General features: G+C 44.3%; 1 protein-coding gene across 1 annotated transcript in view; it reads right to left on the bottom strand.

The window, feature by feature from the left end:
- The window catches only part of PAN2 (poly(A) specific ribonuclease subunit PAN2), a 94,057-nt gene that overhangs the window by 16,555 nt on the left and 56,491 nt on the right, over positions 1-21,011 (bottom strand). Inside the window, exons 17-20 of the mRNA XM_082246254.1 lie at positions 11,889-12,032; positions 3,340-3,399; positions 3,116-3,206; positions 2,606-2,763 (exon numbers count right to left, since the gene is read on the bottom strand). Coding sequence (XP_082102380.1) covers positions 2,606-2,763; positions 3,116-3,206; positions 3,340-3,399; positions 11,889-12,032 — 453 coding nt within the window. The remainder of the gene's footprint in view (positions 1-2,605; positions 2,764-3,115; positions 3,207-3,339; positions 3,400-11,888; positions 12,033-21,011) is intronic.

The following is a 21,011-nucleotide window of genomic DNA, read 5'->3' as shown; positions in this document are numbered from 1 at the left end:
GGGCGACCTGTGAGAAGCCTACAGAGGCGGCAGGTAGAGCTCAGCTTTTAAAAGCCCTTTGCTGAACCTGGCTCACAGGGGTACCGTTCGACTCCGAGTCTGCAGGTAAGTGAACATAAACAAACGTTTCATTGTAGGAAGAAACACAATCTAAACTGAGGGGCAGAGGGAAGGGTGGGGCCTTTTAACAAATTGTAATGGATTGTGTTTCCGGTAGGGAGGAGCCTATCATCTCTCACTGTTGGGCCGTCCTGGAAGGCGAGGAGAGAAATCTATTTTCCAGGTAAGGCCGCACTCGCAGGGCTTGGAAGGTGAATACTCAGTGATGAGGATTATTTTGAGGATTCGATGAGGCACCAGCATAGCTTTTCTATTAAAAAAGGAAAAGCAGTCAGTGAGCTAATAAAGGCTATCCAAAATACACAGTGCTAAAAAAAAAAAAAAAAAATTAAAGGAACACTTTGAAAACACATCAGATCAGATCTCAACAGGGAAAAAATATCATGCTGGATATCCATACTGATATGGACTGGGTAATGTGTTAGGAACGAAAGGATGCCACATAGTTTGATGGAAATGAAAATCACCCTACATAGGGTTGAATTCAAGACACCCCAAAAATGAAAGCGGGTTAGTCTATTTTGCTGAAATTTCATTGCAGCAACTAAAAAACGGTACTCAGTTTGTATGACCCCCACGTGCTTGTATGCATGCCTGTTGTCATGTCCCAGAGGTGTTCTTTGGATTTAGGTAAGGTGAGCGCGCAGGGCCATTCAATAGTATCAATGCCTTCATTCTCTGGGAACTGGCTACATACTCTCGCAACTTAAGGCCGGGCATTGTTGTTTATCAGGAGGAACCTAGAACCCACTGCACCAGCTTAGGGTCTGACAATGGGTCCCAGGATTTCATCCTGATACCTATTGCAGTCAGGGTACCATTGTCTAGCCTGTAGAGGTCTGTGCGTCCCTCCATGGATATGCCTCCCCAGACCACCAAACAGGTCATGCTGAGTGATCTTGCAGGCAGCACAATGTTCTCTACGGCTTCTCCAGACCTTTTCACGTCTGTCACGTGTGCTCAGGGTGAAGCTGCTCTTATCTGAAAAGCACAGGGCGCCAGTGGTGGACCTGCCAAATGCCGAACTAGCTCCACAGTGCCGGATAGTGAGCACAGGGCCCACTAGAGGAGGTCGGGTCCTCAGGCCACCCTCAGTCTGTTTCTGATGGTTTGGGCAGAAACATTCCCACCAGTGGCCTACTGTAGCTCATTTTGTAGGGATCTGGCAGTGCTCATCCTGTTCTTCCTTGAACAAAGGAGTAGATACCAGTCCTGCTGATGGGTTAAGGACTTTCTACGGCCCTATCCAGCTCTCCTAGAGTAACTGCCTGTCTTCTGGAAATCTCCATGCTCTTGAGGCTGTGCTGGGAGACACAGCAATCCTTCTGGCAATGGCATGTAATGTGCCATCCTGGAGCAGTTGGACTGCCTGTAGAACCTCTACAGGGTCAAGGTACTACCAGTAGTGACACTGACCCTAACCAAATGCAAAACAAATGAAAAAGCACAAGGTGTGAAACGTGTCTGCTGTCCAGTCTGTCTTGTGGTCTTGTCTGATGTTGTACCTATGATTTGAAGAAATAAACTCAAGTTTCCAAGTTCCTGGGTCTGGAAGTGCCACTTCATTTACATAGATTCCTCAGGTCATGGACCTTGGTGAGCACCCATTCCTACAGGACTGCCACAGCTGCTCGGGATCCATCTGGCTCAGCTGATTGTTTTCAGAGCGGTGATTTGTTTCATTTTGGTTTTGTGCTGGGAGACACAGCAATCCTGGCAATGGCATGTAATGTGCCATCCTGGAGCAGTTGGACTGCCTGTACAACCTCTACAGGGTCAAGGTACTACCAGTAGTGACACTGACCCTAACCAAATGCAAAACAAATGAAAAATAGAAAAAAATAGTCAGAAAAGAGGAGTAGGGAAAAACAAAAAAGGTCAGTGGCTTCAACCGGTAAAACCATTCCTGTTTTGGAGGTCATCTCATTGTTGCCCATCTAGTGTACCTGTTAAATTCAACACCAAAGCAGCTGAAACTGAACAACCCCCTCTGCTACTTGACCAGATCAATATCCCAGGAGTTTAAAATTGACTTGATGCTATACTCTAAATAAAAAGTGAAAACAATACAGCCACTACATCTTAGGACTGGTAAGCTTCAATATATTTTTTTGGTATGGTTTAAATTAAGTTCTCTTTACTGTCCTAGAAACCGCCTTAATGAGACTCCTCACAGGGTTCCCAGAGGCGTACTTTCTGAAGCTTGTGCTGCATCACTTTCTCGCTAGGCTTTCAAACCAGCTTTGATTCTCGCTGCTGGCAACAAAGTTTGTGTTTGGAAGTAGATTTACTACATCACAAGCAGGGGTTTTCAGATCAGCAGATTAGCTACGAAAAAGGACCAAGACTGGCAGAGCGCAGCACTGCCTGGATTATTAAAAGTACTGATTAGGATGGCTGCGATCCCTGCATGCATTTCAAAGATTAGATAAATTGCCAGGAGTGCACTTTTATTTGTTAAATGCAGCAAGTTACATCAAGTTACCTGATTGAGTGTAACAAACTCCGCATCCAGCCCCACTAGCTCTCCTGCCTGTGGCATCTCATTCAGCAGCAATGGAATGAAGGTGGCATGGCACTTTCGTTGTTTCCGGGCAAGAGAAGCTTCTGCTAGTAACACACTGGCTTCAATTGGGTTCTTAACTGCAAATAAGCATAATAGCCCAGGTCAAAGTTTATGATAAATGGCTGATTAATTCCTTACCAATTTCACAGTGGCAGATCTAGGATATTTCAAAATCCTTTCTCAAAAGGGCATTATTAACTGAGCAAGCTCATTGTTTTTATTGAGCAAAGACTGGTTACAAATATACTGTTCAATATGGAACAGTTTCAAGACATTTAAATATTTACAAATTTTATAAACTGTATTGGATCATCCTGTGCTGCAAACGTGACTCCAGATAATTGTGTTTATGGTCTTCTACTTCTGAATCGTTAAAAGAATTTCAAATAACAATAAAACCGGACCGAACATAAAATAGCCTCCTCTTACTTGTCAAGTTGTATTTGGAATTTAGGCTCCTCTTGGTATAAAATAAAATAGCAGGAACTTTCCAATTCATATCAAACTGGACAGCCTCACACTGAAAAAAAAAAAAAAAAAAAAAAAAAAAAAAAATATATAGAGAGAGATCTCACTCGATAGAGATAGCAGTTAGTCAGATTCAAATCATGCGATTAATAAAATAAATAAATAAAGTATGTATACTATCTTACCTTATCAATAGGTTCAATAAGGAAATCATTTAACAAATACCACTGCTGATGTGTCACACCCTAAAAAAAGAAAATAAAGACAGGTAAAGCAAAATATTACAAAAACTATTCTGAAAAGAAACATTTTGAAAGGACTGCCAAACGAGAGCTTACAATCTTAAATTTAATTGGAAGGATCTTAAGTTACCTTGTGGTTTTATTTATAAGTAATAAATGCTGACCAAGCCATTACCATGTTAGGATTCAAATCAAATGTTAATCCTTAAACTTGGAGGCCATGAAAAATGGGATTTTTGTACACACCGTACAAACCATTTCTCAGAGTTTGACGGACACAGCGCTCCATAAATCATAACTACTGGGTTATATTGCCTCCTCCAGGAGTAGGACTAGGCAGAACAAAAAACACCTGGCTACGCCATAGGCCACCCTCAGCTGGTATATAACCCCCCTCTCTGCTCTAGGTAATCAGTTTAGTAGCAAGCCGTATTAAAAGTATCAGAACTCCATAGAGAGGGTGGGTGCTGTGTCCGAACTCAGAGAAATGGATTTTACGGCAAAAATAGATTTTACGTCAATAAAGTACAAAAATCCCATTTTCTTTCATTTGACGGACAGAGCGCTCCATAAATCCAAACTACTGGGACGTCCAAAAGGAAAATTAGGGGTGGGGAAAATAACCCAAGAATAAGCATAAGAGCCCTTAACCAGGACACAGGAGCCCCGTTTGGAAAAGAAAAAAAAAAAAAAAACACACACACACACACACAGAACAACCCCTCCTAAAACCACAGCCTGCAAGACTTCGTGGCCAACATGTCTACCTTATAGAATTTTGTAAAGGTATGCATGGACGACCAAGTGGCCGCCTTGCAAACTTGCAATATTGAAGCCTGATGACGGAAGGCCCAAGAAGCACTCAGCACCCGAGTAGAATGCACCAGGACAAGGAAAGGTGGAACTTGACCTTTAATGGAATAGGCCTGAGTCAGAGTCTGTCTGATTCATCTGGAGATGGTAGCCGAAGAAGCGGCCAGCCCTTTTCTTGGTCCGTCTAACCACAAAAAAGACTAGAGTCTGACCACCAAGGCGGCTCAGTAGCTGCCAAATACACCCGAATCGCACAAACCACATCCAAGCTATGCAAAGCAAATTACTTGGGATGAGCTGGCTTGGGACACAAGGAAGGAAACAATGTCCTCATTCAAATGGAAGTCAGAGACAACTTTGGGCAGGAATGATGGACAGGGACGAAGATCCCTTTATCCCTATGAACCACTAAATAGGGTATCAGAATTGGTGGCATTATCCTGTCTCAGTCCCTGAGGGCCGAGGTAATTGCCGCCAAGATTGTCACCTTCTGGGATAACACAGGCAAGGGAATCTCCCGAATATTCTCAAGTGGAGGTTTCTGGAGAAATGAAAAGAATGGGTATTTTTTACTTACCGTCAAATCCATTTCTCTGAGTCTGGACGTAGCTGCTGCTTTAAATCATAGTAGGCGGATGGGTAATAAGCCCCTCACACTAGGAGTGACCAGGTAGAGCCAAAGGCTTTGACACGCCCAGGGGGGCGGGGTCCCTGGGTTGTTACCTCTGGCCTCACCGTCTTTAGTTTAGTTGCAAGCAGTGAATAATAACCAAAACCCAACTCTTCAGAGAAAAGAGGGAGCTACGTCCGTCGGTTGACTCAGAAATGGATTTTACGGTAAGTAAAAAATCCCATTTTCTTTCGTCCGCCTACGGACGTAGCTGCTGCTTTAAATCAGACGGATGGGACGTCCAAAAGCAATAACCACTGAGAGGTGGGGAAAGGACAAACTTAAACAATGCAATTCCCACGGCTAACATAGCCAAGTATATAAACATGGAGCCCAACAAGCAACAACTGGGGCTCAATCGTAGCAAAACGATAAGAAGGAAAAGTAGACTGCTCCTTAAATGGCGGCCTGCAAAAGCTTGCGGCCAAAGGCAGCATCCGAGAATGCCAACACGTCGACTCTGTAAAACTTGGTGAACGTATGTACAGACGACCGAGTGGCCGCCTTGCAAACCTGCATCACTGGTGCTTGATGGTGGAAAGCTCAAGAGGCACTCAACACCTGTGTAGAGTGAGCCGTGACAGGGAGAGGAACCTTAACCTTAAGAGAATGCGCCTTCACCACCGTCTGTCTGATCCATCGAGAGATGGTCGCCGCAGACGCAGCCTGACCCTTACGGGGTACATCCGCATTCACAGAGTCCGACTTAAAGGAGGAACCTGACCCTTCGATGAATAGGCCTGAATAGTCTGCTGCAACCATATCAAAATGGATCAGACAGACGCAGCCGAGCCCTTATGAGATCCCTCAGGAAGGACAAACCGGGAATCAGCTGTCCGAAAGGATCCTGTGGCCGACAGGTAAACCCTGATCGCTCGAACCACATCCAGCGAATGCAAGGCAATTTCTTTGGGATGCTTGGGCTTTGCACATAGTGAAGGCAACACGATATCTTCATTAAGGGTGGAAAGCGGACACCAACTTAGGTAGAAAAGATTGGTTAGGTCGCAGAACAATGACCAGATAAGGCGAATGGTAGGACAGAGCCGCCAATTCAGACACCCTGTGGGCAGAGGTGACAGCCACCAGAAAGGCAACTTTCTGATATAAAGGGAAGAGAAATTGCTCTGATAGTTTCAAAAGGAGGTCGTTGTAGAACAGACAAAACCAAATCCAGATCTCATGGAGGTAAAGGGGATCTCCTCGGCGTAGTCAGATGATGCACCCCCCTGTATAAAGGTGCGAATCAAGGAACTAGTCGCCAAGGGACGCTGGAAGTAAATGGCCATTGCCGACATCTGACCTTTCATCTTGCCCATTGTCAAAAACGATGATCCACCCCTTTCTGCAGGAAAGCGAAGACCCCCGCCACTGAAAGGGGGCGAGGATGCAACCCTAGCGACTCACACCAGGCAATAGACATCTTCCGGAATGTTTCTCATCGTACTTGGAAGTCGCCTTCCTAGCTCTCAACAAGGTAAGAATCGCAGAAGCAGAGAGACCTCTGTCCCTTAATACCTGGCCTTCAACAGCCACCTCGTTAAAGCCAGTGACCGTAGAGCATACTTGAAGATCGGCCCTTGAGACAGCAGATCCTCTCTCACGCAGCCACCAGGGAGGTTCGACGACCACCTTTACCAGGTCCGTGTACCAGATCGTTGAGGCCAGTCTGGGGCCACCAGAATCACCTGCACCTTCTCCGCCGCCAACCTGCGGAGGAACCTAGACAACAGTTGAATTGGAGGAAAGGAATAAAATCAGCAGATATTGGCTCCAGGGCTCCGTCAACGCGTCTGTGGCACCCACCAGGGGATCTCGAGCCCTGGCTACAAACCTCTCCACCTTGTCGTTCAGACAAGACGCAAACAGATCCACCTCCGGAAATTGCCCACCGGGCACATAGGAGGCAAAACACCTCCGGATGCAGGGACCATTCCCCCTGATCCAGGGATCGATGACTCAGGTAGTCCGCTTGCCATTTCTCCACTGCTACACAGTGTGAACAGCGAAGAGAGCGGGAAAGGTCGCCTCAGCCCAAGACAAAAAAACACAACCGCTTCCTTGGCCGCCCGGGCACTCTTGGTGTCCCCTTGGTGATCGATGTAAGCCATCATGGCGAGGCCTGGGCGAACCACAACCTGCTCACGCTCATTGGGCAGGCTGGGAGACCGTAAGGCTCTAAATTATCCAGTGCAAAACCTCAGCCCGGCTGTTGCTTGTAGTTCACCAGGAGGCTCCCCTTGACACTAGCTAGCGATAGGGAGTAAAGAAAAATAAAAGAAAAGAAAACTGAGACCAGAGTCCCAGCAGGGAACCTAGGTCCTACTCCTAAGCTAGGCAGCAAGAAACATTCTATGAGCAGGTGTATCTGGGGTCATGTGGGTCGGACGGCCCCTAAAGGCGTGCCTAGTGAAAGCTTTCACTGCCTAGCTACTCCTGAAGAGGGCGCACATAACCCATTAGTGAAGAAACTTCCAGAGCTGCGTCTGTCAGAGGACGTAAGAAAAAAAACAAACACACACACAACTATATACCGAAGCATGGGGACCATCCACCCATTGACCACCCCAGCCCCCAATGCTTCCCATATAGGCGTTTTTTGTTTTTTTTAAATAAAACTGCATGCGGTGGAGAAATCTCCTACAGCGCTGCAGTCACTTGCGCATAAATTCTGAAAGCACACCCTGTTGCTGTCAGAACAAACAGATCAACGCTGCAGCTAAATGGTGTTCCTGCAAAGCAAATAATGGTCAATAAAACACAGTGACAGAACATTAACTCAAATACGTCAACTTTTTTTACTTTAATACGTTACCTTTTTGTAACTTTCCTGTAACTGTAAGCTTTCCAGGATAGGGTCTCAAAATGCGGCAGCCAGTTTCCTGACTGACTAACATCTTTTGAGACTGTAAATGTGTGCCCTAGACTGTACTGTACCCTATACTAATACACCACTAGTGTGTGGTAGCAACGGAATTGGTCCGACGATGCAGTTATCAGGTTGGCCAGGACAGAAGAGACAATAGCGGGTGTCACGCCTATATCCCAGTTTACTACAGACATCTTTTTTGGGGTGCTCTTTGGATAGGGGTACCAGGAAGGACATCCAGGAAATTGCCTGTCATACAGCATCTGGATTGGGAAACAGCCCTTTTTTTGTGACCAGAGGGTACTGTGGCCCTGTGATGATCTGCTCCTGAAATTTTAGGAAAGATACACTTCTTCCTGATGCTTTGTATAGTACAAAAGCGTTGAACATGGGCAATTGGAATAAATATACAGACACTTTCTTGTACCAGCGTCTGGCTTTTTAGGAAATTAAGTACATCACCATAATTTGGTCATTGAAGTCCAACCCTCCCATGTTAAGGATGTAGTAGTGGACACAGAGGAGCTTCTCAACACCAGTTGCTGTTGCAATTTGGACTGTTGCATCTGCGTGAATGTTAGACCAGACGAAAAACATCCTGTTTGTCCGTCCACTTCACTGCAAGTAATTCATTACTTCAAGCAGGCTCTCCCCCTGTATAAGGCAGGTATTTACAAGCCGTTTGGGGGAAGCTCAGTCGATTAGGTCGTACAGTGCCACATGTGCCAATTCCAAATTTAAAAAAGGGGGTCTAAAAAGTGGCACGTTGGGCATGGGGGGGGGGGGGGGGTAGAATTATACGTTTTACAGAGATGATACATTTTGACCCCACATCTGGCGGCAGGCTTGCTGGGGAGAAAAACAGTTTGAAAGCAAATAGGTGGCCAGAAAAACGAATGAGGGACTCCTCTACACAAACTTGGGGGTATACAAGGCGGCAAATTTATGGTAAAATAATTCAGGATCCCCGAGGACGACAGAGTTGTGTTGAAGTTCATAAAAGAAAAAAAAAAAAAAAATATATCGCATAATATTCTCGTCATCTATGCCTGGCCATAGCAGCAGAGAACATTGGCATATGAGGAGTTGGGTCAGTTGGGCACTACGGGCCTGCTTTTGAATTCTTGGTGGCAGTGGGACACTACTTGTGCAAGCACCAGCTTGAACTGCACTCATGGGACTCGCCATTCACCAAGTGTTGCTGGAGTTTCCAAGATCAGGATGCACTAGGTCGCTGGTGCTTGCCAGTTCACCAGAAGGTAGAAAAGCATTAATGCTGGCACTCTGCTGCATATGGGAATCATGGGATTGTAGCACCTCAGCAACCTGGGTGCGGGTCAGGCATGGTGTTGGATAGGAAAGTGCGCTGATTCGGATTGGGGTGTGCCGCTACCTTAGAGTGAATGATGTGAATTGTGTAAAAAATCAGGTGCGCTACCCAAATGTGTATATGGAAATACAACAATAGTGTAAAAAATATACTATTATGGAATAAATAAAGAAACCATACAAATCGTGCTAACAAAATAGTCCGAAATGTGACTGGTGAAACACCAATGTGCAATGAACGTCCATATTAAAAGTCCATAAATAAAGGTGCAAATGTGGTGACATAAACTTCAAACTCAGGATGATGTGAACTGTGATTGGAAGGTGCAAGGTCCCACCACCAGCTTAGCCTCTTACCAAAAGTTGAATTTTAAGGGCATATACGGATGTGACCGCTCCAGGGGTCATGCAACCAGGTGGAGGGATTCCCAAAAAAAAAAAAACTCAGAAGGCACTCTACCACACTCGTGCTCCCTAGACTCTTACCGGACAAAAGCCAGACAAGAAGCTTGGAGTAATATTGATGAGTGATCCTGCCGGGAATTGCTGGGCTCTAGGATGGTTGCTGTAGTTGCTTGTGTCCAAGAGGAACCGACCCAAACAGAAACCTTGATGGTAAGCGATCCTGCCAAAAAGTGCCTGGACTCTGATAGGCTACTGTGACTTCTGTGTCTGGTTAACCTCAATGATAGGGGACACAACATAGGGGACCATCATAGTGCATTATCAACTGTAAGATTTTATTGAATACAAGTGATTGCACTTACAGTTATAAAGACAATTGTAGCGAGTTCCCTCAAGGTGGAGCTGTATGGCGGGGTCCGCCTGCAGTGCGGACCACTGCCTAGGTCTAGTTGTGATGACGCGGTGCCTCCTCTCTGGCGACGTTTCTCCCGATTGGGCATCCACTGAGATAGGAGGTGGGGCCAGCGTCATTGCACATTGGTGTTTCACCAGTCACATTTCAGACTATTTTGTTAGCACGATTTGTATTGTTTCTTTATTTATTCCATAATAGTATATTTTTTACACTATTGTTGTATTTCCATATACACATTTGGGTAGCGCACCTGATTTTTACACAATGCGGGTCAGGCATGCCTGACCTTAGCAGTGATCACTACTCCATGATCTGAGCCTATCTTTCAGGGTTATGCTGCTCTCTACCTGTTCATATAATGAGCCTGATTCGGACAATGGGGACTCCCAATCGCTCTCATCTGTCAGGCTCATTATCCTGTAGATCTCTTGCTGGAGATTTTGCCCACTAAAATTATAGGTACTTAAGTGTGACAAAAAGCACCTGGCTGGCAAGGACTTTTTGAACCGCTACAAAAATGTACCTCCTTCTGGTGCTAGAAGAAATCAGGCCTCATCTTGCCAACGCTGCGGTTGTGTGTATTAGAAGCAACAGTGATCTGACACTGCACTTGTTGGGGGGGGGGGGGGGGGGGCAAAGGGGCTAAACGCAGGTGCTGGCTGATCTTGCTAATGCTGCGTTTAATAGGTGACGCTAGTATAGTTCTGATCAAAGATCTGGATCTATTCAGACATTATACTAGTAATGGAGGTTTATAGAGTGTGTGTGTGTGAGAGTGTTACTGGCAATCAAGAGGTTAAAATGAATATGCCATCTAGCATCAACCATAACACCAATACAGTGATCAGATCAAATCGCAACAATGCCGGGTAAAATATTAGGGAGGTAGAGCTTTGTATGTCTTTCTAAAAGAATATATTCGAGATAAAAAAAATCTTTTAAAACTACCTTTGAACACACCCTAAAAAATTACATAGCCCAAGACGGTGCTGTTTTCAGACTTGCCAGTTGAGATTCCCAAAAATATCCGTTCCCTTATATTTTTTATTCTCCTGGCTGCAAAAATTACTATAGCGCATGCTTGAAAAAAAACGCGTGGACTCAATATATTGCAGGTGAAACATAAAATGTTGTGGACTATGCTTAATGAGAAGTTGGCTAGTATTCGTTTGGATAGGCAGCATAGATTTGACCGCGTGTGGAGCCCCTGGATAGAGTATTTGCAGGCTCCGTAGTTGCGGCCGAATGGATTGGGGTCCGGCACGGGAGGACATGTGATTACTTTACATTGGTTTTGTCATGGCCTCCTTTTTGTTACTCTTCTTTTTCTTCTGTTCCTCCCTTTTAATTTCCTTATTCCTTCTCTTTCTCTGCCCATAGTGGTGTGGGCTATTCTCCTTTTCTTTTCTCTGGTCTTCTCTTTGTTTGCTCCCTTGGGGGTCTGGCTGCAGGAGAGACGCTGTTTGCTCTAAATTCGGAGCTTTAGTTTGTGTTCCCAAATATGGGTCTGGGTTGATAAATTTTTGGCCATTGGAGGGAGCCCAATGGTTTCTTCTTCTGGGGGAGGGGGGTTGGGGGAGGCTGCGCCCTTTCGTGGACACAGTTTGTGCCCATTCGGGGTGTCTGTGGTGGAGTGGGGCCTCTGCTTGCCAGTCTGTTATTCGGCTTGGTGGGTCCTTTGGACTCTAGCTGTACCTCGTTTTTGAAGAACCTCAGTTTTGGAGCTTGGTGTATCCTGATGTCAAACTTTTTACTATTGACTTTGTTGCCAATAATGTTATGATTCGTGTACTGACAAGCACTGTTGTGGTGCGTGGTACTTTTCGGTATGCTACCCCTTTTCTATGTTTTACTGTTCTACTATTTTGTTGTTTTGTTTAAAATCAATAAAAAAAACTATTGAATACTAAAAAATTACATAGCTTTCATATCAGGGGAATGGTTTCAAAAGCTATGGCATACCTGATTGAGCGATAACTCTGAACACTCACCTCTTTTCTTTGATGGTATGTCTCTCCTACTTTAAAATGGGCTACCAAGCTGCCACCTGTACGAGGATCCAAGATATGAACAACAGTTGCCATAAGGTCATATACGTTTGTTGCTTCATCCTTGTCATCCTCTGGTTGATTTGGCTGTAAGACACACAACACACTCTGGCATGTATATTTAAGAAAAAAAAAAAAAAAAGTCTAACAAAAAAGGAGCTTACCTATCCAGTTTCAGTCTTCTCTGAAAAGTAAAAGCATTGGCAAGCTCTGAAAACTTCTACATCGTGTTACCAAATGCGAAGGCACTATTCACTAAGGCACTCCTGGCCCAGTGTCTAGAACATGATTAGAAGGGAGAGTACCAACTCTCTACATACACATATAACCCTTTTTCTTAATTCGCTCATCTCTGCATAATTGTGACTAAGGGATGCGGAGGACTCCCAAGGCTCTTATGTTAAACTACATTTAATGATTTTGACAAACGCATAACTGAAATTAAAGGCATGAGTTTACCAAAGTGTGCATTAGAAGTTGCAACAAGTCAGATACAGTCCAACTCCTTTCTTTGCTGGAGGCTATCCAGCATCATCTAACTCTTTCTTCCCCAGTCTGCCTGTCCCTAGCTTGCTGCTTTCATGTTCTTGCAATTATGGAGGCTCAGCACCCACATCTAAATGTTACCCAGGGCATGCAATTGCAGCCTGCCTAGAAACACCCCCACTCTTCCAGACTAATACTTAATAATAATAAAGGCATTTTGATATTTGCACTCCTCCTCCAGCCAAACTACTGATTGCATCAAGGCGGAGGGCTCGGGAGGAATACTGAAGGAGGGTGCCATGTCTGATGTTTTCAAGAAGCTATGTACAGCACCCTGCCGACCCCTCACACCAGACAATCTGCCTGCATTGCATGGAGAAGCAGAAATCCCAGTGAAAAATTCAGTAGTTCTAAAATAAGGTATGCAATTCTACCAGAAAAGGTACTTGAATTCATTAGCATGCTGATAAGGGATGGCAACATATAAGCAAATAAAATTTCAGATTTAGGGACTAAGCTGCGCCCAGGAAAAATGTGCCTTTGTCCTAAAGGTCTCCTGAAAAATAGCAGTTTGCCATTTTTCAGAAGGCATTCACAGACTAGGAAGTAGTTTACTTTCTAGTATGGGAGTGTGTCTAGGCACTCCTGTGCCTTAAAGGCTAAAGTTCACCTTTTTTCCTATATTGCAGCTCCCTTAGGTACTAATAGACCATTAACCACTTACCTACTGGGTACTTTTACCCCCCCTTCCTGACCAGGCCAATTTTCATGTCTCAGCGCTGTCACACTTTGAATGACAATTGCGCAGCCATGCAACACTGTACCCAAACCATATAATTTTTTTCACACAAAGAGCTTTTTGGTGGTATTTATTCACTACTGGGTTAATTTTTTTGCAAAATAAGCAAATAAAGACCAAAATTTTTAAATTGGGGGGGGGGGGGGTACTCATACATTCCTTTGTTATAAAATTTTGCAAACGGGTAATTTTTCTCCTTTTTTCTCCACCTCATCCCTTTAAACCAGGACACACAATATTTACACAGGTTCTGTGGCTGGTAATTAAACTCACTTAGTGCCTTATGTGCATTATATTAGCCTCAGAACCTATGTAAACTAATATGTGTCCTGGTTTAAAGGGATGAGGTGGCAACCCTAACTGGTGGGCACTGTTGGGACTGCACTGATTATCAGTGTAGATGTCCCTTTTAGAGAAGCCAGTTATCGGCTCTCTTACTCCCCTTATGCTGTCAGCATGAGAAAAGGAGTGCCGATAACTGGCTTTTATTTACATCCGTGATCAGCTGTGATTGGACACAGCTGATCACGTGTTAAAGAGCCGCTGATTGACCCTTTACCTCAATCTGTAATCAGCAGTGTCCTCTGGACACTGATCACAGAGTGCGCTGCCTGCACCCCGCAATCACGGGAGGCCGTCATAACTAGCTGTCTACCCCTCCCTCCAGCCACGTCTGTACTCCCATACGGGCAGTAGTATTCAGGGGGGGGGGGGCTTAGAAAGCTATATTTTTTTTTATTTAGCAGAAGTACATTAATGGTATATTTGTTTTTTGCACTGTATTACATAGTATATGGGCCAGTATTAACATAACAGTCCCATCTAGCTATAATGATCTAGTCAATATGCTTGTAGCCTTAGACAAATTACTTTGGAGGAAAAGGTTTTATTTTTTTCCCTCCTTTTTTTCCCCCCCTTTCTTAAAAAGAACCACAAGAATGAAGATTATGGGATTTTTAGCAGCTGCCTTGGTCTGTTTGAATTTGACATCTAGGAGGAAAAACACATGACTTTAGACCAGTTTCACACTGCTGCACTAAGGTTTGGCCTGCAGTACAGGTTAACCCATGGTTTCTCATAGACTATACTGTTTTCTGAAAGTGGACCCACTAGCCTGCAAGCTGCATCTTTGTTGCACTTTCAGAAAACATGCCAAAAAACACAGGACCTTACAAATTCTAAGGGAAACTGCAAGTTAACCACTTTACCACTAGAGCATTTTGCTATCTTACGTCTGGGCTACTTTTTGTGCTTCGGCACTGTGCAACTTTAACTGACAATGGTGCGGTCATGCAATGTGGTACCCAAACGAAATTTACGTCCTTTTCCCACAAACAGAGCTTTCTTTTGGTGGCATTTGATCACCTCTGCGCTTTTTATTTTTTGCGATATTAATAAAAAAAGAGCGAAAATTTTGCAAAAAAATTACATTTTCAACTTTGTCTTTTAAAAAATATCCAATATACTCAATTTATGTCATTTTTTTGGCCAAAATATATTTAGCTACATGTCTTTGACAAAAAAAAAAAAAAATAATTCAATGAGCGTATTTTTATTGGTTTGCGCAAAAGTTATAGCGTCTACAAACTATGGTGTAAATACTGAAATTTACACAGCTTTAATTTCTGACTGCCTAGCTCATTTCATGAAGTGCTAAAATGGCAGGGCAGTACAAGACCCCCCCAAATTACCACTTTTTGGAAAGTAGACATCCTAAGGAATGTTCTGAGAGGCATGTTGAGCTCATTGAATATTTCTTTTTTTGTCACAGGTGTTTGACACAAAGTTGTCATTGAAATGATATATTGCTCACACATGCCATGGGTATATGTGTAATTACACCCCAAAATATATTCTGCTGCTTCTCCTGAGTACAGGGATACCACATGTGAGACTTTTTGGGAGCCTAGCTGTGTACGGGACCTCGAAAACCAATCCCCACCATCAGAATTTCAAAGGGCGTACATTTTTCATTGCATTTTCTCACTACCTATAACGGTTTAGGAGGCCCTGAAATGTCAGATACCACAAACCCCCCCAAATGACCCCATTTTGGAAAGTAGACACCCCAAGCTATTTGCTGAGAGGCATGGTGAGTCCATGGAATATTTTATATTTTGCCACAAGTTTTGGAAAATTTACAATTTTTTTTTTTAAACACAAAGTTGTCACTAAATGATACATTTCTCACACATGCCATGGGTATATGTGAAATGACACCCCAAAATACATTCTGCTGCTTCTCATGAGTACAGGGATACCCCATGTGTGAGACTTTTTTGCAGTCTAGCCGAGTACAGGCCCCCGAAAATCAATCACCACTTTCAGGCTTTCCAAGGGCGTAAATTGTTTATTTCACTCCTGACTACCTATCACAGTTTCGGAGGCCATGAAATGCCAAGACAGCACAACCCCCCCCCCCTCCAAATTACTCCTTTTCGGAAAGTAGACACCCTAAGCTATTTGCAGAGAGGCATGTTGGGTGTTTTGCAGATCTCCCTTTTTGTCACAAAGTTTTGGAAATTGAAAAAAAAAAAAGGGAAAAAAAAAACGCATTTTCCTGTTTTTTTCTTCATTTTCCAAAAACATTTTCCTCACAGCAAATAGAGTGGAGTGTCTACTTTGCAAAATGGGGTAATTTGGGGGGGGGGGGGGGGTTTGTGCCATCTTGGCATTTCATGGCCTTCAAAAGTGTGATAGGTAGTAAGGAGTGAGATCAACAATTTACGCCCTTAGAAAGCCAGAAGGTGCGGATTGGTTTTCCGGGTCCTGTACGCGGCTAGACTGCCAAAAAGTCTCACACATGGGGTATCCCTGTACTCAGGAGAAGCAGCAGAGTGTATTTTGGGGTGCCATTTCACATATACCCATGGCATGCGTGAGCATTATATCATTTACTGACAACTTTGTGTAAAAAAAATAAATAAAAAAATAATAATTTTCCCGAAACTTGTGGCAAAACTCACACATGGGGTATCCCTGTACTCAGGAGAAGCAGCAGAATGTATTTTGGGGTGTAATTTCACATATACCCATGGCATGCATGAGCAATATATTTAGTGACAACTTTGTGTAAAAAACAAAAAAAAAAAAAAAATTGTCATTTTCCTGAAACTTGGGGCAAAATGTAAAATACTCCATGGACTCAATATGCCTCTCAGCAAATAGCTTTGGGTGTCTACTTTCCAAAAAGGGGTCATTTGGGGGGTGTTTGAACAGTCCTGGCATTTTATGCTCAATTTTAGCAACACATCACCCACTCTTCTAACCACTTGAAAACCAAGCCTTTTCTGTGACTTTGTTTGCATGAAATTTTTTTTTTTTTTTAAAAAACAAGAAAATTACTTTGAACACCCAAACATTAAAAAAAATATATAAAGCAGAGGCCCTACAGAACAAAATGGTGGATGTTGCAATTTTTTTTGTCACACGGTATTTGCGCACACATTTTCCAAACGCAATTTTTACGTAAAAAAAACACTTTTTTATATTTAATGCAGAAATACACTATATAATTCCAAATTGTTTGGTAAAATTTAAAAGATGATCTTATGCCGAGTACACAGACACCCAACATGACATGCTTTAAAAATTGCGCACGCCCGTGCCGCGGCAACAAACTACGTACGGTTTTAAAAGCCTTTAAGTCTTTACAGGTTACCAGTTTGGACTCAAGCCCCGTACACACGTACCGATCGTCGGCCAACAGATCGGCCGTCTTTTGTCCAGGGCTGTCGGTGTCTGTTGAAAAGTGCAAAAGACTGCACAAGAATTTTGTCTGCCGACTACAGCAGACTGCAGAAGTGATGTCATGTAATGGTTAACTTCCCCTGTGTTTTTCTTTTCTGAGCATGCCCAGTCTTGCAGATCTGCGGTCTGTCGGCCGAATTCTGTACTGACTGGCGAACAATCGGCCGCTCTGGTGTCGGCATACAAAAATTTTAATGCTTGCATGACAGATTCTTTTCGGCCGAATGTGCGCTGTCGGAGGCATCATACTAACAAGCCTACAATCGGCAGATCGGTACGTGTGTATGGGCCTTTACAGAGGAGGTCTACTGCAAGAATTACGGCCCTCGACCTGGCGTTTGCGGCGATACCTCACATGCATGGTGCAGTTTACATATGACACTAGACCAACGCTTGTGCGCGCGCGCATTTGCGCACAAGCACAGGGGGGCTTGATTTTTTTTTTTTGCTTTTCTGTGTTATTTTGACACCTTTTCTTTCATTTTTTTTTCTTTTTTTATCATTTTTATTGTTATCATGGTGAATTAAAATTTCCCCTATGATAGCAATCTGTAGTGACAGGTACTCTTTAAAAAGAATTGGGGTCTTTTAGACTCTAGATCTTTCCTCAGCGCATCTGACCACACCAAAATCGGTGTGATAAAATACTTTCCCAATGGCGCTGTTTATTTCTGGCGAAACAGAAGTCATGAATTGCTCGTAGTTTCCGATATTTTAGGCCATAGAGATGATTGGAGCCATTCTCATCTCCAATCAGCTCTATGGTTAGATAAACCACCAGCTGCACTCTCGGGTTAACCGGTGGGACAGGAGAGCCCGAGAAAAACCGTGGAAGGCGGCGGAAGGCAGCAGGAGGGGGGTCCCCTCCCACTGCATGTAAAAGCAGTCTAGCGGCCAATTATCCGCTAGGATTGCTTTTACATGTAAGCTGACCGCTGACTGTAAAAAACAATACCAAGATGATGCCTAAATCTGCAGGCATCATCCTGGTATAACCACTCAAAGTCCAGCAACGTACCAGTACATTGCTGGTCCTTGTTTGGTATATAGTGTAGTTTTTTTTTTTTTTCATGCAGCCTGTGGGCTGAACGGAAAAAAAGAGAACCTATCAGAAATCAGCACAGGAATAATGCGTAGTATTACTCATCATTAACCGCCCAAACAACCACCCACTGAATTTAATGATGGGTATACACGACACTATCCACGTATACCAAAAGAATAAGTTATTACCTGATAACTCCCTTTCCAGGAATCCTCCAGGACAGTCACATGAGAGATGGCTCCTCCTCCTACAGGAAACAAGCACAGTTAAGTTTTAAAAGGCAGCCCCACAGTTGTAAAAAGATGAACTGGCCTGCTTAAGCGACTAGCTTAAACTATAATTCTAAGTATACAATTTATTAATAGGGTGGGGGTCCACCGTCCTGGAGAATTCCTGGAAAGGGAGTTATCAGGTAATAACTTATTCTTTCCCAAGTCATCCTCCAGGACGGTCACATGAGACCCCAACGATGCATACCTAGGGTGGGACTACTGCCTGGAGCACTTTGCGACCGAAGGATAGATCCTGGGCGGAGACCAGGTCGACCCTGTAGTGTTTGACAAACGTCAGATCACTTGACCAGGTGGCTGCTTTGCAGATTTGCTCTGCTGAGGCCCCAGCCTTTTCTGCCCAAGATGTTGACATCGCTCGGGTGGAGTATGCTTTGATACCGGCTGGTAAACTTTTGTTTTGTCCTGTGTAGGCTGCGTAGATAGCCATTCTGATCCACCTGGCTATGGATGATTTTGAGGCTGCTTTCCCTTTCTGAGCGCCTCCAAAAAGTATAAATAAGTTAGCTGATTTCCTGATTTCTCTGGTGGCTTCTATGTAGTGTAGGATACACCTCTTGACGTCCAGAGTAGAAAAAGCCTCCTCTCCTGGTGAGGTTGGATTTTGACAGAATGATGGAAGGACCACTTCTTGTGTCCGATGGAATTCTGATGATACCTTCGGAAGGAAAAGAGGGTCCGTTCTCAGGATTAGTTTATCCGGAAAAATCTTTAGGAAAGGTTCCTTCATGGAAAGGGCCTGTAGGTCGCTCACCCTTCTGGCTGATGTAATTGCCACGAGAAATGCCGCTTTCAGAGTAAGATTCTTTAAGTTGGATTCTCCCAATGGTTCAAAAGGGGCTTTGGTGAGTGCCTGAAGTACTAGTGTCAGGTCCCATGGGGCCAAGCTAAGATCTTTGCTAGGCCTGGATCTTTGAATGGATTTGAAGAACCTCTTTACTAAAGGATCTTCTCCTATAGGTTTTTCCAGAAAGATTGACAGAGCTGCCGCTTGTACTTTAAGGGTGTTTACGGCCAGACCTTTGTCTACTCCGTCTAGAAAAAATTCTAGCACCGTGCTAATATCTTTTAGATTTTTGTTGCTGGGCTCCATTTTAAGTTTGTATGTCTTCCATATCTTGTTGTAGATCTTCCTGGTTACAGGTTTTCTGCTCTGGAGCAGTACTTCCGTGACTCTTGTAGATAGTCCTTTATTTAGTAGTATGCTCCGTTCAGGATCCATGCTGCTAGTTGTAGCGTCTGACTGGAAGGGTGATGTGCTCCCTTTTGGGCCAGAAGGTCTTCCTGAGCTGGCAGAATCCAGGGTTCTTCCTCCGCCATTTTCCAGAGTGGAGTGAACCATGCTCGTTTCGGCCAGAAGGGTGCCACTAGGATTACCCTTGTCCCTTCTTGATGGATTTTCCCGATTGTCCTCGGAATCAGTTGGATTGGGGGGGGGGGGGGGGGGGGAACGCATACGCCAGGCCGAAACTCCAGGGAAATGCTAGGGCATCTATGCCCAATGCGTCTCTTTCCTTGTGTAGGGAGAAAAAACGACCTTACTTTTCTGTTTTCTGTGGCGAACAGGTCCACCTCCGGTGCGCCCCACTTCTGTACCAGCAGATTGAAAACCTGTTGATTTAGTTCCCACTCTGCTGGGTCCAGGTGCTTCTGGCTCAGTAGATCTGCCAGCACATTTGTTGTCCTTTATGTGCACTGCCGAGGGGGATAAGAAGTTTGCTTCCGCCTCTGATAGGATGTCTTGCGCTATTCTCATCAGGTGCTTTGATCGTGTACCACCTTGGTGGTTGATGTAAGAGACTGTCGTCATGTTGTCCGACTGGATTTGGGCATGTTTTCCTTTTGTCTCTTGTTGGAATCCCATCAGTGCTTCTCTTACGGCCGCCAGTTCCCTCATGTTTGAGGACACTTCTTCCCCAGATTGGCACCAGGTTCCCTGTCTCACCTGATGTCCTATGTGGGCTCCCCAGCCGAAAAGGCTTGCGTCCGTCATTATCCTGACCTGTACCGTAGGCATCCAGAGTCTCCCTTGAGATAGGGAGTCTTCCTTTAGCCACCAGGTTAGTGACTTTACGGTTGGTGGAATCTATTAGACCGTCCAGTTCTGAGGTCTTCCCATTCCAGTGACTCAAGAGATGTCTCTGTAGGGGTCTCATGTGTAGCTGAGCCCACTGTATTGCTGGGATGGCTGCTGACATGAGGCCTAGGACCACCATAGTGTCTCTTCTTGATATACAATACAGCGTAACTCTATTAGGCGTCTCGTAGCTTCACAATCTTGTTCTCTGGTAACAGGATTTTGAGTCACTGTGTTGATTCGATAACCCAGGAACACTGTCTCCTGTGAAGGGATTCTGTTGGATTTCTGGGTGTTGATCACCCACCCCAGTGATGTGAGGAAATCCTCTGTTCTGAGATTTTTCAACGCTTCTGCCTCTGTTTTGCCGTATATCAGGAAGTCGTCTAGGTAGGGAATTATCTGGACCCCTCTTACTCGAAGGTCCTGGACTACCTCCGCCATAATCTTGGTAAAGATTCTCGGTGCCGAGGAGATTCCGAATGGGAGTGCCTGGAACTGGAATAGACGTATTTGTGACCCCAATTTGGTTGCGAACCTTAGAAACTTTTGATGCCTTATGTGTATTGGCACATGTAAATAGGCATCTTGGAGATCTAGGGTTACTAGGAAAGCATCT

Source organism: Pelophylax lessonae, assembly GCF_965119305.1.
Source record: "Pelophylax lessonae genome assembly, chromosome: 2".
Taxonomy (NCBI): Eukaryota; Metazoa; Chordata; class Amphibia; order Anura; family Ranidae; genus Pelophylax; species Pelophylax lessonae.
The sequence above is the reverse complement of the archived record's forward strand: the minus strand, read 5'-3'. Positions and strand labels throughout refer to the sequence as shown.